This window comes from Asterias amurensis, chromosome 2 (assembly GCF_032118995.1).
Source record: "Asterias amurensis chromosome 2, ASM3211899v1".
In the NCBI taxonomy this organism is placed as follows: domain Eukaryota; kingdom Metazoa; phylum Echinodermata; class Asteroidea; order Forcipulatida; family Asteriidae; genus Asterias; species Asterias amurensis.
The window spans coordinates 24,746,305-24,762,474 of record NC_092649.1 but is presented as its reverse complement, the minus strand read 5'-3'; the positions used below and the strand labels follow the sequence as shown (position 1 = coordinate 24,762,474).

General features: G+C 39.4%; 1 protein-coding gene across 2 annotated transcripts in view; it reads right to left on the bottom strand.

Moving 5' to 3' along the window:
* Positions 1-16,170, bottom strand: part of LOC139933929 (metabotropic glutamate receptor 4-like) — a 76,558-nt gene that overhangs the window by 9,825 nt on the left and 50,563 nt on the right. For both annotated transcript variants that reach the window (XM_071928167.1, XM_071928166.1), the window contains exons 3-5: positions 12,704-12,923; positions 6,843-7,136; positions 4,499-4,639 (exon numbers count right to left, since the gene is read on the bottom strand). In XM_071928167.1, the coding sequence (XP_071784268.1) occupies positions 4,499-4,639; positions 6,843-7,136; positions 12,704-12,923 (655 nt within the window). The remainder of the gene's footprint in view (positions 1-4,498; positions 4,640-6,842; positions 7,137-12,703; positions 12,924-16,170) is intronic.

Sequence of the window (16,170 nt, the reverse complement as noted above, 5' to 3'; positions counted from 1 at the left end):
GGTTGTATCATGATATGACACTTGTCCACCAATTTCGTATAGTATTTCTAGTGTTGATACTTTTAAGATAAGTTTGTAACTCTAGCCTGATAAACTTGGCTAGTCTGTAATTATAAAGTTGGTTTATGGAAACACCATTTACTTGCCAGGTAGAGTTGTTTTTTAGGGAACTTTCTTGCTATTATTCTACTACCGCGGAGTAGATTTTTTCGTTTTTTTTCCCCGGGAGAATTCTCAGTTCTGAAAAAACTGTCCTGATTGTTAACTACTACCTGGGCGGAATGTGAACATCGGCTGGGCTTAATACTTTGGCTAATAATCGTTACAACGGAGTTTATTCTTAATTGGTCTCTATCTGTAATTGTTCTTGTCTGATTTTCCTTTACTGTGTGAGGATTCCCTCTCGTGATGCGTTTTGAGCACCTTAGTCAGGTGGAATTTGGCGCCTTACAAATGTTTTATATCATTATCATTGTCATGCCATCTGTGAATATGTACATTGACTATACACATAATATGGCATTTCACGAGAGGAATTGTACTATACTATATCTTGGATTTAAACGTCGTACAACAAGTTCCACATAGAGGTCAAGTATTGGAAAGGCAACAACTAAATAGTAGAAAATATTCCATTTGACTTCATATTAATTTTTTGACCCAAATCGTGCATGGCCATTTTGCATTAAAAGTGAGACTTTGCGGTTTTCCTAATAGATATCAGTCTTTAATCTTCTCACAAAGGCTAACTCCATACCCTTAAAGGACCACACCTTCAGAGAATACACTAACAAACATGTAGTTCAACCGCCCAAACTCACATTTTATCCCGTTTTAAGAAGGAATCGTTATTTTTTGGTGATCGAAGATTATCCAGACAGAGCATTGTATGGTGAACATTTTAGGACTTTTCTCATTTTGTTATTCCTCTCGTTTCCTGTTCTATTTTCCATCTGAACGAAATCCTGTCCTTGAATTTGACAACTCTGAAGTCAAAGAAAGATCCACGTTTCAAAATCAGACCAGTCGATCTACCCGCTTTTGGGGAGGCGCGTCATACGAAAAGGTCTATTCAATTTCACGTGGCATTGATTCTGATTTTCGTTACAGATTGAAGCTGTACTCTTTCTTTCATGAAGAAATCCATACACTTTCTCTTTAATGCTTAAAATATGTTTTCTTATTATTAACCAAGCATGGCTGTATTGACTGTACTTTGCAGGCACACATTGCGTGCAGTCCTCCGTGATAAATGATGACCCATTCTTAAAATACCCCCGCCATAATGACTTTCTTAAATAAATAGGCATCAAACATTGCGCCCGTCTGCACTATTAGGGAAAATAATAAACACCATAATGCAAGCATTATTTGCTCACAGAAGAGTGATTGTGCAGTTGTGCGCTAACTGATTGCTCATTTTCGGTCTGACAATGGTTGGGCTGCTTGGTGTGGCTGGCGAAGTTAATTTGCTTATTTTCACAAAACTGAATGATTAATACATACGGCCGTTAAAGACACTGGACACTATTGGTAATTGACAAATACAAGTCTTCTCACTTGGTGTATCACAACATATGCATAAAATAACAAACCTGTGAAAATTTGAGCTCAATTGGTCGTCGAAGTTGCGAGATAATAATGAAAGAAGAAACACCCTTGTCACACGAAGTTGTGTGCTTTCAGATGCTTGGTTTCGAGACCTCAGGTTCTAAACTAGAGGTCTCGAAATCAAATTCGTGGAAAATTACTTCTTTCTCGAAAACTACGTCACTTCAGAGGGAGCCGTTTCTCACAATGTGTTATACTATCAACCCCTCCCCATTACTCGTTACCAAGTAAGGTTTGATGCTAATAATTATTTTGAGTAATTACCAATATATCCACTGCCTTTAAAAGCTGCACTGCTTTAGACACATTGCACTATTGGCTTTTATTTTAGTAAATTTACTTGAACTTTACATTGAAGCCACACTACTATACACCGTATTTCATCAATCGTTGCAAGATGAGATTACATTTTTATCGCTTAGTTTTGTGAGAGAGACACAGAGAGAAATCCCCTTTATAAAACACACAGACAAACAACAACATGACAACAACAGCATCGACAATAACAACAAAAAACAACTAAACAAACAAAAACATATACCGTATAAAACACTCCTAAACAGACCGTAAAACAAAAAATATAACCCCCAAAACACTTCTGCTAGATGTTCGTTCATCACCATAGGTTCGTTATTGTGTTTTGAAGAAAATAACAATTAGAGATTTCTTTTGCCCCATGATTGTTCACAAATGACCATCACAGACTGAAACCCAGCATTTTGTAGTACATTTTTAAACCTAACTTCAGATTTAAATGATTCCCATACCAAAATGTATATAGTCCCAATTGTGAACCCCAATGTAGACCACACCCGAATCAGGGTACATTAGGTACATATAGTTTGGAAACATTTGGAAACGGGCGTTATTCAGTAAATAAAAACAAAGACAAATATCTAACCTTTACTATTTGTATGGCGGCCAGTAGGCCCCAAAGCGCATCACAAAAATGCCAAATTCAGCAACTACATTACAGATAGAAAACATTTTACAATAACACATAAAGCAATACAATACAGTTGGAGATTCGACTACATTTAGTGGCCGCCCACACAGCTATGGTGCTTAATTAGATGCTTTTTGCTCTGTCGAAAATACCCGACATAGCAAAATACTTAGTGTCTACGACAGACAATCCGAGATTATGAAGAAATACCGCCATTCGTTTAGTCACCTTCCCATTACGACCATGATTAACAACGCCTCCATTTCGCACCATGCGCCACCACAACCGTGAAATTGTCCCTTTATGACACCCATTATTAGAACAGCATAGCCAATTTGCTCTATTAATAGAGTTAAAATTGATACAATGTAGAACAGAAAATAGGTCCAAAATACTGCGCACAGGGTCCAATTTAACATAACAGTTATAAACCCAAGAATTACACAGCACGGCCATTTGCATTTGATTGGCGCCTCTGTGGCTCAGAAATTGCACACTGAATGACATGGTTGCCAGTTATTGTTGTGATTGAGAATCGCGCTTAGCAGTAAATGGACTGCCAGCCGGAATATCCAGCTATGTATATAGCCTTGCTCAAGGCAGTCTAATTATTCACTCCGAAAAAAGACCGCCGCTGTATAAAAACCCACCCGTATTCACTGTGCGTAAAACCCACCCGTATTCACTGTGCGTAACATCACACGACACGATGCCCCCGTACACTCACTATCCGCATCCCATGCGGAGGCCGTAAGGCCGACAGCCTTGTAGGATCTGTGTTGAAGCCACTGACCTCATTACTATAATAAGCGAAGAGTTCCCACGGTCAGCTCATTACCATAATGCCCGCGAAAGACGAGACATGTTTACCTCACACACCACCACCACGGACGCACGATAGGGTCCAAAGGTCGTGATAAGGGAAGTGCGTGATTGGACGTCAAAATGAATAATTCATTTGCCTCACATCCTGTGTTGTCTGATAGGTCTGACGAACGATATACATATTCATGAGCTGCATACTAGCATATCCTAGAGCCCCCCCCCCCAAATTTCGTCCACTATTGGAATTTTTTCAATACACACATTAAAACGGGAAGATACAGACCCGACAAGGCTGTCGGCCTGACGGCCTCCGCATGCGGTTAGTGGTGTACGAGTGCGATGACTTGTGTGATTAGTATTCGTGCGATGTGACAGTGTGTATACGGGTGGGTCATTCGGTGTGATCGCACACACCATGCACAGGGTATACGGCGGGTGGGTTTACAGCTGCGTCTTTTCGGAGCGAATAATGCGACTGCCTTGAGCAAGGCTACTATGTATAATGGTTCACTGAATGGTTTTCAGCCATCGCGTCTGTATCAAGAAAGAGCTCTAGAGGTCGCAAAGGCTGGAAATATATAAGTTAGTGTTTGCCTATGGTTACATGACACTTGGCCTGGACGCATTTTTTCCTGTACATCAAATTGCCACCCTCAACAATTTTCCTGATGTTATTTTCAAGGATTTCTTTTTTTAGTCGATTAAGAAGAGAAAGAAAAAATCCCCATTGAAAAGCACTACGACAGTGGGAATTTTGATGCGTCCTGAACGACAAGATCATGCACGGAAGCGGGGAATGAACTAAACGAGCAGTTTACTACAGCAGCAACCATTGCCAAAAGGAAACCATAAATCACAATCATCAAAACGCTCCATCCAACAGTTATGTTTTTGTTTTGTTTTGCTGTATTGACCATTTGCCAGTCTCAAACCCTACAGGTCTTTTCGAAATTCTGGTTTCGTCATCGGCTCCGCGCTTAAGTTTCCGTAGACTATATCAGACAATACGCTATAATTTATGCACTATTGGCATTTGGGGTTGCAGAAAGGCGAACGAAGCATAAACACAACGAAACCAAAACCAACGCCAGGTTTTCGAAAAAACACAACACGTACCAGTGCAAAGTTTATTCCTGTCCGGCCCCTCTATATTAGTATCATCAAAGACGCAATGAAATGTCCTCTCCCAGAACTCTCGGAACCAGACTTCACTGGAGCCGTTCGAAGGTGTCAGCGAAGTGAAGTATTCATCGAAACCTACAAATGGACGTTCCAAAAATGATAAAAAATAATAATTACAAACTCGTTAGTATAAGTCACTGCAAATAAATCAAGATTGCTTTTTAGTAAAAAATTGTTTTTAACCAAAACTAAATTATAATACCATGCCGTGTCTTCTCATCCAGTTCCGATCGCCGTGGGTCTTAGAGAACTCTGCGGTCTTTACAAAGATTACGGTTCCAAAAGTTCTCCACAAAAACGCCAGTCAATTTTGCGCTATTGGCGCCCAAACACTTCACCGGGTGCGTTCGTTTAGCTTCCCTGGGTCGACCCCGGTGAGTGGCGGTTTTTTTCCCAGGACGAACGTGGGTTATCATCTGCACACGTTCGTCCTGGAAAAGAAAAACGCCACACACCGGGGTCGACCCGGGAAGCTAAACGAACGCACCCACTGTTGGGCGCATGACCATTTTTAAAATTGCGCCGTATGGCCTACCAAAACACCAGCTAAAATATAAGGTCACATATGCACATTGCGACTTTGCGACTGTCTTTCTGCTCATTGTAACTATAAGCAAGTTTTTTTAAGAAGTATTTTCTGCTGAAGCAGCTTTATAATGTTTGGCCTTAAACACGTCTTGCAGACTCAAATTACGTGAAGAATAGTTATGGGGAAGTGAACATTAAGTGTGTTTTCATGTCTTCAAAAACAAAAAAACAAAAAAAACGATGATGCAAATTAGATTTATATTAAAAGGATTTATAAAAAAAAAAAAAAAAATGTAAAGAACAGTTTCCAATGTTGTTTCACACTGAAACCTTTTTGTCTGGGTCGTCTCTCTAATTGTTTTCTTGTTCGACATACAAGACGTCTATTTTTGTAATGATTATTACGTTTCCAGCAGCCCTGAAAGTCGTTGCTTCTTCATGTGTTGTTGTTTTGATAGTGGTCTGCCCATGGAGGGTGTGCCTGTTATTTAAAAATGGCTTGTCGGCTTTCTTTCCATCTTTGTGTGTTTGGCCGGTTTCTTTAATTTCTTATAGATGTAGCTGTACCCTACATTTGATATAAGTACTAGTTTATCTACTTCCATTTGTGGCGACATGCCAAATTGCTAGATTGCAAAAGGATAATATTTTTGTTTAATGAGTCTGAAGATACATGTACAACACTAACAAAATACAAACAGCTTGGTAGCCTTACGTACAAAATATTGTAATTTGAAAAATGCCTCTCATATACATTTATCTTTTTAAAGTCTATGCTCATCGTACTTTCAAATTTATCTCACAGTTTCACTTACTTATTACCTCTTTTTCTGTTTATAAAATTAAAATGAAAAGTACAAATTATGGGAATTGAGGCATTGTATGGTGAGTTATCAATGTATATTTGACCGGAGGTAACACCACCATTGTGCTTGGTAGATCTACGTGCAGGGTAGATTATGTTCTTTTTGATAACTTGTCTTGCTAAATATTTACGACCATTTTGTTCATAGACCGATTCACACACCGTCTTGTCGAGAACAAAATCATTCACAGATACCTTGCATTCAGCTGCTGAACAAACCTTCTCCTTTGTCGCCCCTATTTTTTTGATTAGTCTCCCCCATCTCTGTAGACTTGACTCAAGCCCCAATCCCGTGCCATCCCCAGGAAACTACTGTTTTGTGATGCTCTGCATTCCAAAACCTGTTCCGGGACCACATTTTGACGGCGAGCGCGCACTGTACTGTATGATACTATGTTTCATAGCAAGTTGAGGTAATAGCTTAGGGACCTCTCACACGAGAATGGGACTTGAATCAAGTCTACCATCTCTGCGCTCTGCTGATTCACTTCATACTTTCAAAGAAGCATCTGAAATCACACCTGTTCCCACAATGATTGTTTGGTTGTTTATGGTTTTATTTTGAAATTTTGAAGCATCGTTGCCAATGTTTCCTTTGCTGTATATCATCACAAACCGCTGTGATCTTGATGAAATGGTCGTATATAAAAACATGTTTGTATAGACCCTTATAAGGGTCTGACCATCTTGATTTTACTCCATTCTAACTCGGTGTAACCAAACTGAGGCTGGACGAAATAATAGTCTGGTGCCATGCGCAATGTGGGTTAGCATTCATTACTGTAATTGGAAACAGTGAACATGACCAAGATGGTGGCAGCGTGATAAAAGTATATTGTATATTGTGTTGTATTGACAGTATTGTATTGTCCCTTTTACGATTACCTTTATCCGGTATTCGGGCCGGTAGTAGTGTGATGGCTCCCTCGGCCACAGTCTCCTGCCCCTCCACGGGGTTGGGCTTGGTCCCCCAGTCGTCACTGCCGATCCATATGAAGTGATCGCTACGGTTCGCCCTCCTGACGGCCGCGAACAGTGACCTCATGTCCGTCTCCGACGCAAAGGTCACCACGCCACGTGCGTGCTCGGTGTTCAAAAGGTAAACCACCAGTTTGTCGAAGAATTCCTTGTTGGCGTCACGTGGTATGACCTCAGAGGGCGCCAAACACAGGCCTGTGTCTGTTGGAGCAAATTATATATTGGAGGTTAATTCTAATGATAACTTTGATGATTGGTTTAGACATGCAATGTACAACTGCTTACGTCACATAACTATTGCACCTCTGGGACATATCGTATCAAGCACGTACATCTGGGCCCAGTTCATCATAGAGTTGCTTTTTAGCAGAAAACAATGCTTAACAATTGTTTGCAGAGCAGACGTGTTGCAGACGTGAGCAGGATACCAGTTACAAATTATACATCTGTCATGTTAGTTTGGCTGGTAACATTTTTTTTTGTTAAGCATTAATTTGTTTTGCTTAGCCACTTTTTAGCTTCAGCAGCTCCATGAATCTGGGCCCTGCATACGTCAATTAACTAATTCAACTCTGGAAATACTTATCAGTTGGACTGATGTATTTCTTATCTTAGGATAAAAAATACACCAACATCGACTGCGTATTTTTTTAAATCTATTATGATATTGATATGATCATTGGATTCTTTGAGACTCAAATTATCAAGAATGTAATCGGCTAAGTGTATTTCTCGGGACATGCATCTGCACACGTCATATATAACTAGTTCAACTCTGGAAAAAATCGTATACTAATAATCGGGTGGACTGCTCTATTTCTCCAAATCTAAAAACATATAAGTTATAAATCTATTATGATATCGATATGATTATCGGCCACTCTCGGGCTCAAAGTATCAATGTAATCTGCTATAAGAGGTTTAAATTCCGAGCCAATTAAAGGCGTCCGACCGTCCAAAAGCTGGATTGGTTACGATCACACTAATCAGCCTTGGGCTGGTAATCAGCAAACTGCCTCGCCGGTCATCGCGGCGTTTTTCCCGGGCGCACATCATCGTCTGAAGCTCCGGCCATCATTAATAACCGTGATTGGGTCCTACGTCAGTCAGATGTAATTTGGAATCAGAGCCAATGATCGGATTCCAACCACGGGGTTGCGGTGGTGTTTGCGTGTGTTTGTCGTGTGCGATTGGATTTTTTGATTAGTTCGTTCTATCCGTATAAACGTCGTCGCTGCACGCTGAACATAATTTGTCTTGATTTGTACAAGGAAGGAGATATTTCAGTTTCGTGTAAATTAGACAAAAACAAATTAATGGCAAGGGGATCATGAATGAACGCTGCTTGCATAATGACGTAATTCGGCAGTAAGTACACTATTCTCCAAGACGACCTGAGCATACTGATCGAAACTTCGATTTTGAAACCTATACGGTTCTTTACAAAACCACCCCAACTCATTTAGAGATTATCGTTGCATGGTGTTACCACAAACCTTACTTTATCGTTTTCCACCGTGCAAAGTTTATAAGGTTTTTAGACAGTGAGCGTCAAAAACGCAATCTTATTCTTACAAAAATAAGGTTAACCGGCCACAATACCATATCACCATGTAAATTGTGACTGGAATCCTGCTCATTTGTGCTTAGCAGACAATTGATAAGCAATGTTTTCAGCTTAATAAGCAGGTCTCTAAAATTGGGTCAATGATGTAAGCTTTCAGAGTATCTACAAACGCGGTCAGGGTGCTGCTTCATCCTACAAAAAGCATCATATCCATATTTCAACTCATGCTGTAATTATGTTTAATGGAGAATGTAATTGGAGAAGACGAAGAAGAAGGAGAAGAAGAAGCTTGTGAATTAATTCCATATGCCCTCCTCCCCAGTGGGCAATCATTAATGCACGCTGAAGGACTTTGCAAAAAGCTTTAATGGGCTTTCGAATGCACAATGAATGAGGTTGGAGTGTGGTGTAAGTGGATACGTACATGAATGTATTTAAACCGGGCGTGAGGGGAACTCTTCATGTTTAACTCTGCCGAATGAAGATTAGAACATTTTTAGCTTCATTAAAGGAATGACAAGTCAAGGAAGTGTATTTGATAATGATGTCGGGACATACCTCTAACTGGTTTCTAATCAAGATAAATGTCAACCCTAAATATCAGAACCGGTGCTTTTAGAAATCATTATACTCTTTTGGCCTTGCAATAATTTGTTAATGGCTTGATGACGTTTTGGTATGTAGAACAGTCTTCCTCAGATGCTATCATATTATTTTAGAAAAGGACCGGGGATAGGGTTACAAAATTAAGGACATAAAGATGTTTTTGCAACTAAACAATCTAGGTCATTTTGGAGAGCTAAACTTGTGTATAATCTCTTTTGACTTTGGAGGAGCGTAGTTTGTAGAACATACTTTGGTTGACGTGTTTAACGTCTTTAAGTAAATTACATGGTGCTTGAGCCTGGCGTATAGTTGGTCATGCCTTCTTGTATGCTGATGAGGTACTTGGGCATTGCATTACTAGAGCAAGTGCATTTTTGTTAAGAGGGAGCAAAATTGCTTTTGGCCAGCTTGTCCCCTTTGAATGATGTTGGTTGGGGTAGGGTGAAGCACAGACATAAGATATCTTGAGTCAATATATAAGGTATTCATTAATACCTCAGACAGTTTCGCGTCACGTGGGCGTGTATAAACCTCTGTTTATGACCAGTAAAACATGTTGAAACATATTGATTCCCTTATTTAGAAAGCTTCGTCTGAAAGACTGATATAGAGAGGTGTTGTGATAGTTTGAAACACAACTTCTGCTGGGTATTTTCAATAGCTTTGTAGTTGTGAGAACAACTAACCCAGTTATGGTTACTCTTCTGAGTAAATCTTGAATCAAGATACGGTACAAAGCTTTTTGTTTTAGTCAAAACACCTAATTTATGTATGGTTAAAACATCCTGTATTAAACTTCTATACACGATCTCTTGAATCATTAGAAGGTATGTGATTTTTTTCACGAATTTGATTTCGAGACATCAGATCTCAATGCACACAACTTCCATCATTATCTCGCAACTTCGACGACGTATTGAGTTCAAATTTTCTCAGGTCAGTGTTATTTTATGCATAATTGAGATACACCAACTGTGAAGACTGGTTCATGACATTTTCCAATAGCGTCCAGTGTCTGTAAGGAATACTTTAAGATAAGGACAATCTTATGTTTGCATGCTGTTCCAAAACCCTGTCTTAGGTGGACCTCTTATGATCTCAGGTCATAATTTGTGTATGTAATGCTTATACCCACATCCAAACAAAAACCCACAGACAAACAACATACTTCATAAACCGAAGCAAAAGCCAACGTTGAAAATCAGCCAAGCAATTACAAAATTACAAACGCTAAAGCTAGACTTTGGGCGGGAAAAAGTGTATTGGCCCCGTCTTGTTGCCTGCGGAGGTAGCCGTGCGTGTCGCGTCCAGTGTAAAATACAGAGGCACTTTCATCAATCTTGCCTGGGAACGTTTCACAGTGAAACAGCACTGCACTCATCTTTCAAAACTTGAGAACTGACACTCGCAAGTAAAAAAGGGAAAATATCCACAAGGTCAAACCCAACGGTATATCGCGCTTTAAACAACTGACTTTATAAGCGCGAACCCTCCACAAAACAGCTCCAATTTAATGCTTGAGTTAATCCCGACGCCCCAGTATTTGTTTCATTATTGAAAAGCTTAAAAATACATCATAATATGGCAATAAGTTATCGATGACGTTTCAGTGCATTTTCTCAGCCTCGCTTCACTGCCGAGATCAATCAACTGTCAAAGCCAAGCAATTATCGGCTAGCGTTTAGAGTGTTCATATTTCACACCCCAAGAGGCCCGAACGAGCTTTGAAAACACTCTCCGTGTTTAACCCTCTTCAGAGTCAAAAGCCTATGGCACTCTGCACAGGGCTGATACTAAGTATGTATTTACAAATAGTATTTACACTTGCTCTTTAGACTCTACTGGACAATGTTTGCCGACATCGAAGCTACTCATGTGAAAAAAAAACACTCACGGCGAACCGGCTCTGTTTGGGTGACTACTACGATGATGTGCTTTAAATAGATCAATCAAGCACAAATTCTTTTGTTTTTTGTGTGGTTAATTTCACGATAACACATCGATATTGAAGTGGAGTGGCTAACGCGGTAATAGCAAAATGCAAAGTGACAAAAACCCTTTCGCATCATACGAAGAGGATCAGCAGGCTGGAAGATTTACTCACACAGAAAATTTTATAAGAACAAAACCACATAAGATAATAGTATTCATAATAAGATATGTCTTAAAGACACAAAACTCGATGGTCTTCTTATTACTGTGTGTTTTTGTTTCTGTTAACAAATTTGTTCTCCCAAACCCGTGATCATTGCTTACATGGGTCGCTCGAATGGTGTGTGAGTTAGGAGAGTACGAGTCGATCGTATCAACGTCTGCTCTAAAAAGCATACGGAGCAAGTCTATGACCTGTACAAGCATTTACTATGGCAGCCGAAACCCAGAAGTAAGCCATTTTGCAATGACATTTAGCGTGTAATTTGTCTCGTGTGTCGCAAGACAACCCGACTATATTTTTTTGCAGCGAGTTTGATAGTCTTGGTGCGTTTTGGCGGCGGTAACCAAAAACTGTTTCGGTTGTTGGTCGTTGGTTCTGCTGTTCAGACTGAACGACAACCGAGTTGTGAGCTCGGTTACCGTTTTGGTTATGACGTCAGAAACAATTATTGGTTACAGCCGCCAAAACGCACCCCGGCTTTCGTGGCCCACAACCGCCTTTACTTGGGATCTGCAGGAAACAGATGCAAACTGACCCATCTTTAGTTGTTTTGCTGCATCCAGCAGCAATACACCTGGTCGGCATTGTCCGAAACATGCACGAAAAGCCCTTTTTCCGAAACGTACAAACTCACGACTTGGACTTACATGTACTTGCAATTCGAGGGGTGGTCGATGTTCGATCGAGGCAAAGTCTAGCTCGATTGACGTCACAAAGGGAATAGGTTGAGTCACCCCCCAAAACAACTTTATCAATTTTTTAACATATAAATCGTGACAAACAATTACTAAAAAAAAATGATTTAATGTTAGTATTAGGCATATATACTCTTATGTCCAATATTCAACTTTCCTTTTTAGGTGACTTTAACCATACTTCATTGATCTTTTCACGTGCTATCAATTTGTTTGCGAAAATATTCGCAATTTCTAGGATGTAAACACAGTTTTACTTCAGAAGGGCAAACTTTACATTTATTCGGGAATTTCATTAAAAGGGTTTGGTACCTTTTCCAGATCAAGTTTCTGGCTCTGAAATTAAACACTACTCACTGTGAATTAAGGTAACTGTAATATAATTTACTTGTTTCAGCTTCATTTTTCGTCAAGATTTTGAGGGGAAACAAAATGAAAATCACAGATGAAAGTTTTCCAGAGAGTCGCGTTAATCCGTTGTGCATGCTTAAAAACTGTTTCTGTATACTCGTTAATCAAAAACTGCAGCACTTTAGCAAGTAATAGTTTAAGGGAAGCTTTTCGATTGTTATCTTTAAGCCGTAAAAGTTTAATGTAAATTTTGTGGACTTTATGTTCTTCAAAAGGTACCCAGACCCTTAGACAGACCATAGAACAATTTGCACAGACTCGATCGAATAGGAGGACGACGACAAGACAACAGGCAAAAACAAAAACCGGCTACAAAAAAAGAAAAACAACAAACCGTTACTGAATCTTGTAAGATTCCTGAAGGCGCTGATCCCATTCTCGCCATAATTGCCCGCCGATGCCACCGTCGATACGTACTTCCAGCCCAGGGCCGTGACGATGTCGAGCATAGCCTGGGCCTGGTAGGTGTCCGGTGGCACGACCCGTAGGAAGTAATCATACCGTGATTTATCGCTCAGTTCGGGGCTCGTGGAGGCGTAGCTCACCTGGGGAATCTGTAACGATACCAAAATGTGATAACAGTAACACATTATTGTTGACAGTGTTGACTCCCTCTGTACTAAAAGAATAACAAATTTTCACTGCCACAACTTTCACCTTTCGCAGACTCGGGTCGGCCCACTGAGAGTATGAAAGACACCCACAGGCTGTTCGCTTTCTCTGTTTGCGTTTTTAGGATATCTTATTCAGATGAAACTGACCTGTTTTTCTCCTTTTACGTTCATTCGGTTTGTAACCTTGATTATTTTCCCCATTTTGCTGTAGCGCATGGCCGCACACAGCCTAACCCAAAACAATGGTTTTGTATAAAGTTTGTATATATATATTCATCGCATTGTATTTGAGGATAACTTTTGTTTTTTCTACGAAGTGACACCAATACTTTAGATTTCGTTGAATGTTGTTATTCACTGGCTTATGTTGTTTCTTCCAGCTAAATCGACGGCTTTGTTTTGTTCTCCCATTCTTTGCAATATAGTTTTGTTTTAGCAATATCTATACGACACGGGGACGTCATCGCCTTTGAAATATCTCTTTGTTCAAGTCTTCGGTTTTAATGGGTAGCCCTCCCACACACATACACACCCATACGGGGTACTCAAATTGTTGTTTTATTAATCCCCCTTCTGAAGAAATCCTCTGTGGGGTACCACTATAACAAAGACAACCTTATGGGTAGCATTGTTCCATTGTTAAAAGTACCTGAAAGCGTGAACATCCCATTGGTTGGTTGTGTACCCACTTTCATACTGTGGTCTCTTGCCCATTATTGTCTTATTGTGTTATGGGTTACCGGTTTTATCTGGTATACCTTACCACCTTAACATTTATGGCAGTTACAGCCGCAAATGTTTCAGACGTTTTTTTTTCCTTATGATCTCTTTGACGATTCTAATTCATTTCGAAACATTGCCGGCAAAAAAAGACATATTATGTTCCAATGAAGTATTTTAGGGAATAGTGTTCGTTTTTAAGATTAAAAAGTAAATTCCTGAAACTCGCATCTATTCACATTCTAACTCTGCATGAAACAAGTACTACATATAGTGGTACCCTCAAACGTGAGTTCGTTCACTTCTATTTCATAATTAAATAAATTATTGAAGTACTACAACCTCGAGATAGCTTTTCTTCGAACAAGAAGAAAACGCTTTTTCGATTGACAGTTTCTTAAAAGCTCACAATTTCAGCCGTCGATATTCCAGATAATGCGACAGATGCATTTTTGCCGATTGTCAATCAAAAGATTGAGAAAAGTATAAAATTATACAAAATAAAGAATCCAGCACATTTCCCCAAACACGTTTAAAATTCTGTGCCTGTCATCGTGCTCAGTCAAAAGTAACATGCAGTAAAACATCTGCGTGAATGTGTCACGATCGCTCCAGAACTTCCCCCGGGCACACAACGCGAAACCTCCCATCGACATCTTAAGAGTTATTGCTCGCAATGGTTGATAATTGATATTTTGGAATCCTTCGATTAGGGAGTAAGGGTTTGCCGTGAGCGGTTGGTAACAACTCTTGATTTTTCTCTGCAATGGAAATGTGCATTTCGTGTACACCGAAAGGGAAGTTCAAAGGCACTATTGGTAACCACTCAAAAAAATTGTTAGCATAAAAACTTTTACTTGGTACAAGTAATGGAGAGTTGTTGATGGTACAAAACATTGTGAGAAATGGCCCCCTCTGAAGTAACGTATTTTTTAGTAAAAAGGTAATTTTTCACCCAACTATCAATTCAGGCCTGAACCCTTTAGAAAACACAGGGTGTCTGAAAACACAGGGTGTTTTTTTCTTTCATTATACACCCTTCAACTTATATTACCAATTGAGTAAACATTTTCACATACTTATAAACTTTATGCATATGTTGAGATACACCAAGTGAGAATACCGCTCTTTGACAGTTACCAAAGGTGTCCAGTGCCTTCAAACAGTTGGGCGACATATATGTGTACTTCGTTTACATCAAAAAAGAAGTTATATGCATACTTCTACGTGAGCGATAAATTGTTAACGGCAATGCAACTTCAAATTATTCGTAGGTTTGTTTATTATTTATTTACAATTGTCATAATTTGACACGTCTGAATCAAAAAAAGGGCCCCAACCTGTAACAGCTACACTCCTGCAAATGAAGGCGGGCCTCAAAATGACACTGTAGTCTATTTGAAGGGTGTTCAAAGTTATTGTTTTTTTACAATTAAAAGTTTCGTTAATCTCATGTACACTATAAGTGTCCTTATTGAATGAATATATCTAAAACGAATTTCAGGAAAGATCACTTGTCATTTTCGTTTTGTTTTTTCTTCAGGGGACTTTAACTGAAATTTATGAATTCTGTGAAGAAGCGGTGGTCATGAGGAAAAGCTGGGTGGAGACGACGATGGGTGCTTCGAACAGTGCCATGCTCTTATCTGCAAACCACTAGTGTACACACCGTGGTAAGTTTGACATATTATCTAATAAAAACCATGGCATTTGATGGTTGGATTGGGAACAACTTACATTGATTTGTCTTGTTTTTAATATCCAAGGACTGACTCTATTTCGGAAATGATCCTATAAAGCGACCGTCTTCGAAATAGTGCAGAGACTGTGGGTCATAGGTGAAAAAAACCCAACCCAAAACTACCCAAACAAAAGTGGAATACTTGTTAAAGCAAATGTGTCATAGTTTAAAAGAAAATGAGTTGTAAAAAAACTGTATAACTGATAGTTATTATCAATGGGTTTTAAATGCTGCAGACAGTAGCTGATTGGTAGCACCAGGACATAAGAAAAAAAAAAAAAACATTAGTAGACGAATTGCAAATGTGCCATAAATAAAAAAGAATCATTTTCTTTTGCATATTACTGTCACAAAAACAATCTCCCTACTGCAATTAGGAATCCGTTACTCTATCTGCATTTTGTAAAGTTCTAAAGACTCGCCACTTTCCATGTTAATTGCTTTCAAGTGCGCTATATGCTCTTGGTGGAATAGTGCCTTATAAATTGTAATTGTTATCTTATGTTATGTCATCTCAAACGGACAAAGACATATATAATAGTGACAGACAGCAGCTGTGTAATATTTTCAGGAGGCATATAGTACGAGCCGTCTCGGAGACGATGATTTGAAAACCTGGAAGAATAGGTCGTTTACCTCCTAGTAGATTTGAAAGGCGCATTTGTGTTTATCTGGGTTAGGTTATAAACTCCCGAAAGATTCACAGCCCATATTGAATTGTTTTTA